Here is a 13,360-nt window from a genome sequence, read left to right on the forward strand (position 1 = left end):
GAAAAGTTTAAGATTTCATGACCTGAGAATAGTAAGCTTTGGCGTTAGACTAAACCTTTCTACAATGGTTTCTAGCAATAGTAAACAGATGTCTGTTTTCTAGAGAATTGTTTTGTTGATAGATATGAAAGTTATGGTTTCGATTGGAAATTGCAGCAGCACAATGTAAGGTAAAACAAGGAGAAGAGTGAGGCTTGACCTGGAATTGTCAAGAGGGAATGAAAGATTCCATACCAGCCTGAATCCAAGAAGTCATGTAAGAAGCACATTTATCAGCAGGAAGGCGAAAGATTTCTACCCAAAGGTCATCACAAAGGAAATCACGGAAAGAATCCCATTCAGCTTTAAGGTATTTGTAAGTGGTATGATGATAGGGGGATTTTGATGATGAAGAAGGATGAGATAACAGTTTTAGAAAGATCAAACCGTGGTTAGAAGCACCTAAGGTTGAATGTGGAGAAACTGAGCACTGACTAGGATCAGAAGCAAAACATAAGTTGAGTTGAGAATGTAAATGATTCGAGTTGTCTGGAAAATGAGTTGGAAAGTTGACTATTTAAGTTAGAGATTGAGAAAGGCAAAAGTTTTTGGTCCTAACGCCTGCAGAGTCATTGACACTAGAACCAAGCCATTCATTGTGATGTGCATTAAAGTTACCAACAACAATGATATTGGCTGATGGATAAAGAGAGAGGGCTTGGTCAATTTCATCAGAAATAACATCGAAAAGAGTGCAGTCTTGAGATGAAGAAGAGCGATATAGAACAAAGAGAAGGGCGATAGAGTGAAGTGGTGCTAAACGAAAGCACATAAAAGAATATTTGGTGGATTCAAACCTAGTTTCCTGAAAAATAGGTGAATTCTTACCAATTAAAAAGGCCTGGTCAATGTGAGTATTGGAGTCTTAACGAATTAAAGGAAGATAACCAGCAACACTAAGGTCACAAGATGAGACAGCCGAACTCAAATTATTCTCACAAAGAGTAAGTAGATCTGGTGAACTTTGCAAGAGATAAGACTCAACAGAAAAAAAGTTACTTCAAAGACCACAAATATTAGTGAATGATAAGTTTAGAAAACTTGGTGATGACGATGGTTTTTTGTGTTTTATATTTTTTGGTGCTTTATGCATTTTTAAATTTCTTAAAGAACTTGACTCAAAGCATAGATAGTACTCAGTGCACTATTTAATAGCCCAAGCAATTGCCTTATTACTATTAAAAAACTTTAAGCTGTAACAAAGGGCTCCAAATGTGGCCTTGACAATGCACACCAAAAGTACGAACAGGGATACCATCCATGCGCAGCATGGCACTGTTAGTATTCTGATATTTTACAGCTGTTGTTGGAATCAGCCTCTCTGAGAGCTACCACAGAGCTTGGGAAACCTGACTACCAGCTGGCCTCAGAACCATAAAACTGATTTTTAGAGCTTTACCCTCATTAAGGGACAATAGAATGAGTAGCCTCAAGCATAAGCCATGTATTGAGTCATGAAGATCCAACATTCAACATCCTAAACTGAAAACAATGTATTATAAATACATCTGCGACAGCCTAATAGATGAAGAAGGAGTGCAAGGCTGGTCAACAGATAGAATCTGTTTACCCCTTAATTCTTTGCCTAGGAGGCCTTCTACAAGACAGTAGCCGGATGCATTTAACATCTGCCTAAGATGAGTATTTTTATTGAGACACCATCTCTAACTTTTACTCAACCAAGAGCCACAAGAGTATTTTAAGTCGGAGTTGGCTTCTCCTAGCCTTTATCTAAAAGAGCATATCTTACAAGCAGCAGGACTTGAAGCAGGTTGTACTGGGTTACATGTTACTAGTAGCAGAATAATCTGACCTGATGTTCAAGTAGCCGAAGTAGTTAGTTTTTCTTAATTAAAAGTAAATTTGTTTTGCATTATAAAAAAAAAATTAGAAGATACTTTTTACAAGATTTTTTAAATACAATTAAAATTGTGCCAAATTTTTAATTACTCCTAAATATTAATAATTTTAATTAATTAGACTAATGGTATAAACTATTAGTTTCATACACTTAGTTTATATATAAATAAGTATATGTAAAATAAATAAATATGTATATATATATATATATATATATATATATATACATATGTATATATATGTATATATATGTGTGTGTGTGTACCTTGAAATTTTTGCAATAGATAATGGAATGCAATATTGCTCATTAAAAGAAACATTTACCTGCATGTTTCCAGCTCAAGGTTTCAAATATATATTTACTTTTTTCATTAGTATTCAATTTAATTTCAATTTAAAGCTTCTTCTATGTTGACTGTAGATTACTTTTAATTTTTAAGAATCATTTAATGAATATGAAATGGGAAAAAGATGTCCTGTAGAATGCAACTCCATAACTTTTAAGCACGAACTTACTTATTCTCGGTATCAACCTCAATCAGTGTCTGTACCTTTAATGGAAACATTATCAACTAAAAATATTACACGTCCAGTTTTAAAGTTAATGAAAGAAAAACACATGGATTACAATGAAATTATCAATTACATAAGGTAAAGTTGTATGTATGTATGTGTGTGTGTGTCTGTGTGTGAATATATATGTTTATATATATATATATATATATATATATATATATATATATATATATATATATATATATTTATATACATATATACATATACATATATATATATACATATATATACATATATATATATATATATATATATATATATATATATATATATATATATATATATATATATATATATATATATACGTATATATATGCATACATATATATATATATATATATATACATATACATATATATATATATATATATATATATATATATATATATATATATATATATATACATATACATATATATATATATATATATATATACATATATATATATATATATATATTTATATATATACATATATATATATTTATATATATATATATAAATATATATATACATATATATATATATATACATATATATATATATACATATATATATATATATATCTATATATATATATATATATATATATATATATATATATATATATATATATATATATATATATACACATGTGCGTGTGTATGTATGTGTTTCTTTTTTTTTCTCAGTTTTTATATTTCAAATTTTTAATAAATTGTTTTCTAATTTTTTATTTTTGATATTATCTTTTTTTTAAACCCTGCAACTCTAGAAAACCGGAAAAAATTAATCATGGTTTTGTTTTGTTATTTGATCTACAGCCATGTTGATCAATTGACATTTTTCTTAGATGACAAGTGCTCTGACTATTAAATACAGTGAAATAGAGTGACTCAAAATGTGATATCTTTTTGATCCAAAATGTAATATCTGGGTGACCCAAAATGTGATATTTGAGTTACCCAAAATGTGATATCTGAGCAACCCAAAATGTTATGAGATTTTATTGGTTATTGGATTTAGTATAGAATTTTTATACAGTTTTGATGTAGAATTTTATGTTTCTTAAATATAAAAATAAAAAGAAAGTGCTTTCCATTTTTCATTCATTCATCAAAATTATTTTATTTATCAAAGCTGTTCTCCAGAATATTCTCTCTTAACTATTTAATGTGTCTGTTGGAAAATGACATCTGTGATTCCAGTATTCAAAAACTCTGGAGTATATTCTGACCCCTCCAATTATCATCCAATCAGTCTTCTTTCTGTTGTTAGCAAGGTCTTATAATCTTTGATCAGCAAATATCTAACATACCATCTTGAGTCAAATAACTTACTTTTAGATTTATCAATATGGTTTTCAATCCTCTCGCTCTATTGTTGATTTGCTAGCTGCTGTGACTGAAAGGTTCTATCATGCATTTGATGGAGGCAGCAAGGCTAGGGCTATTGACCCATCTAAAGCTTTTGACAAAGTTTTGTCTTCATATGGGGTATCTGAGAGTTTTGAGATTATCAAATTATTTCTTTCTAATCACTTCATTAAAGTCATCCTCGAAGACCAACACTCTTCTTCATTTCTAGTCACTTCTGGGGTATCTTGAGGTTCTATCCTTGGTCCTGTTTTGTTTCTTATCTACATTAATAATCTTCTTGACAACCTTACATTTAAAGTGGCTCTATTTGCTGCTGACTCAACTTTATACTCCTGTCTTAACTAGAAGTCTTCTCTTTTCGATTGCTTAGAACATGCAGCCTATCTTGAATCTGATCTCACTTCTGTAACAGATTGGGGCTTGCAGTGACTTTTGAATTTTAACTCCAAAAAAACTCATTTATTTACTGCAAACAACTATTGCAATACTGTTAACGTTCCTATGTTAGTGAATGGCAACCTCACTGAGTCCTCTTCTTTACATCTTCTTAGATTAGGCTTCTTTTTTAAGGTTACTTCTTTTAATCATGCTCTCCAGTTTCTTTCTCCTGATTCCATTATCTACCTCTACAAGTTTCTTATTTGCCTCTGTATGGAATACTGTTTTCATATTTAGGTTGGTTCTCCTAATGATGCACTTTTTTTTCTAGACAATCCAAAAATGCATTGTACCTGTAGTTGGAACCGCTATATCTGTCAAGCTTGAGCCTCTCTCCCATTGTCATAAGGATGCATCTAATTCACTTTTCTACAAATACTATCATGGTTGCTGCTCAAAGGAGGTTTCATCTCTAGTTCCAACTAACACTCATTCTTGCTTTTTACAAAATAACTGGCCTTGGCAATTATTAAAATCTGTTTTTAACTCATTTGTATGTACACCATCTTTGTGTGGTTTCTAGGAAAGCTAGAAATTTTTCAATAAGGAGCCCATCATCTAGTGAAACATACTTTACAATAAAACTAAACTGATCAGTATTGACATGATTTAGAGTAGAATTTGAATGAACTAAAGAATTCTTTAAGTGTTGAAGTTCTAACAGGCCTCCTTCTACCCAGTATAAAGTCTTATCATTACTTATATTGCCCCAAAGCAAAATATCATGCATGCTTCTTGATCTTGAGTCTTTTGATGTTGAGTCATCTGTGCTGTTTGTTTTACCACTCTCTATTTATAAATTTTAATATTTGTTTCTTATACAATTTCTTATACAAAATCTACTTTGTTAAAGTAGATTTTGTATAGCTAGATGCAGGCTCTGTATCAAATATGGATGATCCATGTCTGACTTGTCGTTAATGAGGCTTTTGGTTTTTCAGGCTCTTTGTTATAGAAATTACTAATTTTGTCAACTTTGTAAGCTTTTTTTCAGCTGTCCTACAGAGCAATGAAGAACTATAGATAAACCTAGCTAAAAAATACAAATGTAAGTTTATTTCCAGAAATAGTAGTACTGCAAATACATTAGCTAAAATTACATTTGTATTTTTTACCTAGGTTTATCTATAGTTCTTCATTGCTCTGTAGGATAATGACTTTTTAATTTATTTACACAGCCTGTGTCACATGTCATAAAAAAAAAGTAAAATTTTTTTTTAATTCCAGCCAGAAGCGAATTGATCTAATAGACACAAGTTCCAGCCAGAATCCCTAGATGTTTATAACATAAAACGTACATTTAAACAAAAAAAAAGACAAATAAACAAAAAAACTATTATAGTGTATGGCATTTATTTATATTGAAAATTTCCCATAATATCACCACTATTTACAACAAAAAATATTTTTATGTTAAATAATTTATGCAAAGAAAAAAGTTTATATTTTCCTTTTAAGTTTTAAGCAGTTTAATTAAAGAAAAAATAGTAAAAAAATACATTAATACCTAATTACTACAAAAACAAAATAATACGTATTATTTAGTTTTCAAATGTATATTTAATAATAACAAACTGTTACCCAGAAGTATAGCAATTATTTAAATAATTATTTTAATAATTGTCATATTTAAATAATATATTTAGCTTTCAGAATTGGATTTACCAACCCAAAAAAATCTGTATTTTAACAAACACGGAAAATGGCTACTTAATATCCTTATTTTCCATTCATATTCCTAGCAATGTAAGTCTGGACATATGCATCAAAACAGAAAAATCCAGTTTCAAAAGAGTTGAAAGTATAATTAAAATTGTTGCATGAAGAGACAAAAAACTGTTAGCATTTACTTTGTTAAAAAAAACGTTAGCAAAAAAAGCTTCAAAATATTGTTTCTGATTTGGCTATGGACAGCCAAATTTTTCAATTTGAACCATAACCAGAAATAAATACATTTGCCAGTCAATAGCTCAAGATAAATTTAAACTCTCTCTAACAAATGAAACTTCTCTTCAAAGTGTGAAAATGATGTTTACTCAAATGGTACACTTAAAAACTTCAATACAAAAAAAAAAACGCATACTGAAACTTTTTAGTCCCTGTGTAATTAGCCACATTCGCTTGCAAAGATTAATAAATTCACATCAAGAGGTAATCCACTGTTATTCAGGGTGCTAGCACTCTTAGCTTGTGATTAGATGTAATCCACTGTTATTCAGGGTGGTATCCTTATTAGAATACAGAATAATATTATTAATAGCAAAAGTATTATCAATGACAAAAGAAAAAAAAAAGGAATTTTAATGTTCTAACAAACTGGCCGAAAATGGTTGGTTAATCATCAGAAACAACTACTAGACATGACAGTTGGGTTCAGTCGCTCACACCAACGATTAAATTTCTCACAGAGAAAATATCAACACTTGAAATAGACAATGTTGCTCTTAAACTTGAACAATTTATTAAAGAGCAACAAATTAAAGAGCATCAAACAACAACTGCTACACAAATGTATACAGTAAATTCAACAGCTTGGTCAGTGGTCGTAGCTAAACCCAAATCAACAGCAGCAAAGGCTATTGCAAAGGTTACTGAACAAAATACTAAGATGCAAGCAATTAAAGTAACTCATGTAGTCATTTATGGTCTTCCTTGCACAAAAAGTCACGATGATGACAAGGCTTCTGTAAAAGGTGTTATTGAGGCCATTAAAACAGGTTCCACTTAAAAAATAGTCCATAAGCTTCCAGCAAATATAAGTGCTCAAAAGGACTTGTTAGCTACTCAACCGATTGTTGTCCAATTTGAAGATGTGGAAACTAAAAACATTATACTAGCTTCCACAAAAAATCTATCAAAAATTGACAATTACAGAAACAAAGTTTTTATTAGTCCAGACTGAACTCCTTCTGAGGTTGATACTTTTAACAAGCTTAATAAAGAGGAAAGAGTACAATGACGCTCTAAAGACAAATAATGTACTCAATCAGCCCTTTGAATTTGTCATCCGAGGAGGGAGGCTCAAATATATCAACACAAAGAAAACAATCAAAATCAATGGTACTAAGAAAAACTCGTTTGGTGACTAAAAAGAAGCTTGTGTAGCTGCAAAACTATCGTATACCATTCCAGTCTGAACAATTAGCAAATCAATCAACACATACGTCAGCACCAAATAAAAACAATCTTCATCAGAATAAATCAAAATCTCTCCATTGCTTCTATACCAATGCAACTTCACTCAATAAAGACAAAATTACTGAACTCCAATTATTAGCTTAAAAAAACAAATATGATCTAATTTCTATAACTGAAACTTGGTTTGATTCTACTTCTGCTCCATCATCAATAACTATATGCTATTTAGGAAAGATAAAATTAGTTATAGAGGTGTTGTAGCAATTTATGTTAAAAATGATATAATGGCAAGTGAATTAGAAAATTCACAGCTAAATAAAAACTTTAAATGCAAAGAATCTGAACAACTTTGAGTTAAAATAAAATTACCATCAGAAAAATTTCTAGGTTGTATTTATGCCCTGATAGGAACTTGCCAACTGCTTCAGTACAATTAAATGAAATAGTTTGTGCTCTTGGTTAAGCTAGATACTTAGTTGATACAAATGTATATAATGGCTTAATTGTGACAGGTGACTCCAACTTTCCAGGTATAACTTGGTAATCTGACTGGAGTATCACATCTGATAATGAAAATAGTCTTGAATACAGGTTCAATGATTCTCTCTGTAACAACCACCTCTACCAACATGTCAAATGTCCAACTTTTAGGAAAACTGATGGAAATCTAAATAGCACACTTGATCTAATTATATCAGAATCAAAAGATAGAATCAACAAAGTTTTAACAGGATTTTGTCTTGGTAGAGCCTCTCAAAGGCATATATCTCTTTGCTGGCAGCACAATTTAAGCAGTAGTAATCAAAATAGTTTTAACAGCAAAAAATTCCCTTATAAATATGGTAAATATGATGAAATTAACACTTCTATAAATAATATAGATTGGCAAGCTAGATTTATAGATCACAATGTTCAGGAATGTCATTCCATATGGTCTAACCTCTATAATGAAGTGTGCCATAAGTTTATTCCCAAGGCATCAAATAATACCGCAAAAAAAGGCAACCCTGGATCACAAACAGGTTAATGAAGCTAGTTAAACTAAAAAAGAGCTCTGCTACAAAAATGCAAACTCAAAGTGAAGAAATGCAGTGCACATCACGGAGTATACAAATGTCATAAAGGAGGTAAAGAAAAATAGCAAACGAGCGTTACGTGTCTATGTGTAAGAGCTAGCTAATGACAAGCACAATCCAAAAAGACTATTTGCATATATTAATAGTAAACAGATAGTGAGCAATCAAATATCAGCCTTAACCTCAGATTCAAATCAATTGAGAAGTGATGGAATAGCAAAAGCAAACATTCTCAACAACCAATTTCAATCAGTTTTTACAAATGAACCACTGACTCAGCCACTAAAACCTTTAGCATCCAAAACAAAAGTTTTAACTTCAGATATAACAATTGACTAAAACATTGTTCTCAAACATCTAAGTATGCTTGATGGAAATAAGTCAATGGGCGATGATAACATTAGTCTGTTTGTTTTAAAAGCATGAGCCACATCAATGGCAGTTCCACTATCTTTAATTTTCAACTTTCAATAAAATCTGGGTTCCATCATCTTGGCTTAGAGATAATGTTACACCTATTTATAAAAAAGGTAGCAGAACAGATCCAGCCAATTACAGGCCAATATCGCTCACTTCTGTTTCATGCAAACTTATGGAAAAAATAGTTAGACAAGTCATAATCTATCATTTAGTAAATAACAAGTTGCTTTCCAAAACTCAACATGGTTTTATTTCAAAAAAGACTTGCATCACAAATCTTTTAGAAACAATGGACTTTTTGACTCATAGCAAATCAAAGAAAAAACCAGTTGACCTAATTTTCCTTGACTTTGCTAAGTCATTCAATAAAGTTTTACATGTAAGATTGCTGCAAAAGCTTGAAATTTATGGTATAAATGGCAATCTTCTAAATTGGATAAAAGCCTTCTAAACAAACTTCAAAATCTGACTGGAATTATGTAACTAGCAGGGTTCCCCAAGGTTCTGTATTAGGACCAATGGTCTTTGTCATATTTGTTAATGACCTGCCAATTCATGTCAAATCAGCCATTTACAAAATGTATGCAGATGACACAAAGCTCATGAAAGTTGTTAAAAATGACGAAGACCAAGCAAGCTTACAATCCGATCTAGACAAGATTGTTAAATGGACACAAACCTGGGTAATGGGGTTTAATGTAAAAAAAAAAGTAATGTCATGCATGTAAACTCTGGAACAATAAAATTTGATTATATTATGGATGAAATTAAAAATGACGGTACAACCTATAGAGCAGTTTTAGAAGTCACAAATTCTGAAAAATATCTCGGAATTCTAATCTCTGAGAATCTTAAATATGCTCAACAGTGCAATATAGCTGCAAACAAAGCAAATAATATGCTTGGAATTCTTAAACACACGTTTGTATCAAGAGACATTGACATTTGGAAAAAAGTTTATACTGTATATATGAGATCACATCTGGAGTTTGCCATACAAGTTTGGAACCCTTACCTTGATAGTGACATAAAAAAAATTGAAAAAGGTACAGCGCAATGCAGCGAAAGTTCCTAAGGCTTTGAAAAATAAAGACTACAAAACACGATGTTGATCATGAAATTAACCACCCTTGAAGACAGACAGAAAAGAGGTGATCTTATTCAAAAATATAAGCTTCTCAACAATTTAAACCTAATTGATTGGCATGTAATGCCTTGCAGCATAACACCCAGAGCTCAACATCGAATCAGATTTCATTGCCATATTGTCAACTGCAAAATCAGACATAAGTTTTTTAACAACCGTGTAGTCAATGACTGGAATACTTTGCCAGATAATGTCATTGAGGCAAAATCAGTTAATTAATTTAACTACTAGACATTTTTCAGTCATCGTAGTTACTACAGCTCATTATTTACCGTAAATGCTACACCAAAGTGGCCAACATAGGAGTTGGGTATAGATGTGTATACTCAGCTGATGATGAGTTTAACAAGGCTTTTTGTAACTTAATTAACTAATTAAAAATACAAAAATTAGATCACAACTTTTCAATAGGATTTAACATGCTTATGTAAGTTTTATACTATGACAAAAAATAAACAAAAACTTTTTAACAAATCGAGAATTACAATATCTTTTAAAGGTTTTTATTCTTATTAGTGATTGATATAAATATTTTTCAATTTTTTTTTTCTTAAGTTTTGTGAGATTTTTTTGTTAAAAACAAGTAAAAACTAATAAACTCTCCCATGTATTAAATACCTATGAGTACTACCTCCCATGTATTAAGTACCTCTTGTGTGTTAAGTGCCTCCTGTGTATTAAGTACCTACTCATCTATAAATTAAGAATTTTTCAAATTAAAAAGTAGTAAAATAGCTGTTTTAAAATTCCAAAATGGGAAGAGTTAGCTGTGAAGTATTTTGCCTGGACAGCTTTATAAACACAAAGTTCATGTTCCAAGGAAATTCACATTTTTACAAAATCATTCACAAAAGTATTTTTACCAAATCAAAGGAAATTTTTATTTTCTCAATTGTCAATTGAATAAAAGTATCCCAAAAATCTCTTTTTGGCAAATCTCTTTTTGGCAAATCTCTTTTTCCCAGAAAAAGAAACATGTCTAATATCCTTTTTAAAAAAGCACCAGAGATCTGATTTGTTTATACTTTTTGACAGGGACCTTTTTGTTTATACTTTTTGACAGGGAAGTATTTGTAGCATGTGCTTTTTTTAAATAACTAGATTTTAAAAGCACACTGTATGAGTTGCACTTTTTCACTGTAGGTTTAACTTGCCTTAAAATCTTTTGCAAGTGTTTGTTTCCGCAATTCATGGCAACTTTTCCACCTTTTAAGGCAAGCCAACCAAGCTGGAGGTGTAACTTCATAAATTTTTGTTTAAATATTATCAATGTATAGCCTAGACTCAAAGCTTGCTTGGACAAGCTTTGGAGTACTTTCAGATTTGGTTGACATGGTCTCTCAGCAGCCCTGCTGCCACTAAAATCTATGTTATTAAAGGAAAACAATTTCATAGATAAGTTAAAGATAATAGATAAGGATTGCTATCCATGTCAATAACACAAACTACACCTTCTACTAATCTCTCAATTAACTTGCAGCACATTAAAACTACATTGTAGCTTAATTACCTACTTGCTTAATAATAAATGCTCCTGTCCAAAAATAAGTAGGCTCAGAGCAAACTTAATACCACTGCAGTTAATTTTCTTTACGCTAAAATCAACTTATAAAATAAAATAAATGGCTATACGACGTGTGTTAAATTAAGTTTCTTAATAATTCTAACCTGACACAGTTTGTCACAACTTCTTATAACTTAACAACTTGAAATACGTTAAATTGTGAATAATTTAGGGTTTATTAACACAAACCAGCTGGAGTGTTTGCTGATAACTATTGGTGATGGTGTACAGATTACTTTAAAAATAGATAAACCTCAACACTTTTTAAGTGTAAGTTTTTAACTTAATATCACGTTCATATTAAGTTCAGTTAACTTTTTGATGATCAAAACTCAGCAAATATTTCCTTACTCGAATACGATAGCAATCATTACAACTACTTTAAATCAGACCAATGCCTGCTTTTAATGAACAAATTTGATTTAACAGATAACATCCAAACTTATTAAGGCAACAAATTTTTAGAAAAGACTTTGAAACCAGTGCATCAATATAGATTGTAACAGATATGTTGTGCTTAAAAATTATCACAAGAAGGATAGCAAAATTTTCAGAAAACTAGTCAAACAATGTGAACAATTTTAAAAAAAGTTGAAAAAGTTCTCATTAATCAAGTCTGATTTTACAGGTTTATCCTAAATTATTTATTTGTTCTAAATTAGTAACTATATCAACTATTAGCTATATTTAAATAAATTTTAAACAAAAATTTGTAAACATCTGAGATAAGTGGAAAATGTTTATTTTTTGTTTGTATTGTTATAGATTTATGATTATTCTTGTTTAACATTTATTTAAACTTATAAAATAAATTAATAATAGACTTTTTTTTAATAATAAACTTAAGTAAAATACCTATAGAAAGAACTTACAGAAATTCAGCATTATTTGGTATTTTTGAAATAATCTTTCCTTTTTTAATTTTTTTTTATATTTTCGCCTAATTTATTTTTTAAGAATCAAACATTTTGACTTATTTTATTTTGTGTGTGTTGGGCCCATTGTTGAGCCCACACTAGATTAGCATGTGAGAGATAACTATGAATTAGACTAACTTTTTGCAATTTGGAATGCAAAAACTAGCAAGATTTTTATGAAATGCCAATTCCTAATGAAATATTTAATTTAATTTGTCCAATATGATTTCTCCATTAAAATTTTTTTATCTATTTGAAATCTAAAAAGTAATGTATATTTTTCCTGTTGTTTGGTTGTTTTTTTGTTAATAAACAACTCTAAGGCATTTAACAATCGATTATTAGAGCGAGTTTTATGATGTAAAGTATAGTTTTGTCACAATTTAAAAATAGTTTGGTTGCACTGAACCATGTGTTAAAGTTTTTAAATTAATTTAAATTAAATTTTTTAAATTAAATTTGTTTTGTTCCAACAGCAGTTATGAAAAAGTCGAAATTTCCAGCATTATTGAAAATGCTTTAAGTAATGTTCTATACATATCATCATTATAAAATAAAGAAAATAACGGTGTTAGAACCCTGAGAGACACCACACCAATATCAAGAGCATGGCGTTTTCCTATCGGCGAATAATCTTCCAATATTTTTTAACTCATTTATATATTAAGCTAGTTTTTAACTCGTTTATACTCGTTTAGGCTTCGATATTATAATATTTGATATTTTCAATATATCACTGCTCAGTGCAGCTTCACTAAAATGCATTTCCCAAAAACTGATTGAAATATTATAAGCAGTTTAAAAATTAAAAATTAAAACATTTTTTAA

The 13,360-nt window shown here is 29.9% G+C and overlaps 1 protein-coding gene across 2 annotated transcripts in view; it reads left to right on the top strand.

Annotated features, from left to right (window-relative positions):
* The window catches only part of LOC101239437 (amiloride-sensitive sodium channel subunit alpha), a 36,543-nt gene that overhangs the window by 17,882 nt on the left and 5,301 nt on the right, over positions 1 to 13,360 (top strand). For both annotated transcript variants that reach the window (XM_065814349.1, XM_065814350.1), the window contains exons 3-4: positions 2,184 to 2,243; positions 2,340 to 2,550. In XM_065814349.1, coding sequence (XP_065670421.1) covers positions 2,184 to 2,243; positions 2,340 to 2,550 — 271 coding nt within the window. The remainder of the gene's footprint in view (positions 1 to 2,183; positions 2,244 to 2,339; positions 2,551 to 13,360) is intronic.

The sequence above is a fragment of the Hydra vulgaris genome, chromosome 12 (genome assembly GCF_038396675.1).
Source record: "Hydra vulgaris chromosome 12, alternate assembly HydraT2T_AEP".
NCBI lineage: Eukaryota > Metazoa > Cnidaria > Hydrozoa > Anthoathecata > Hydridae > Hydra > Hydra vulgaris.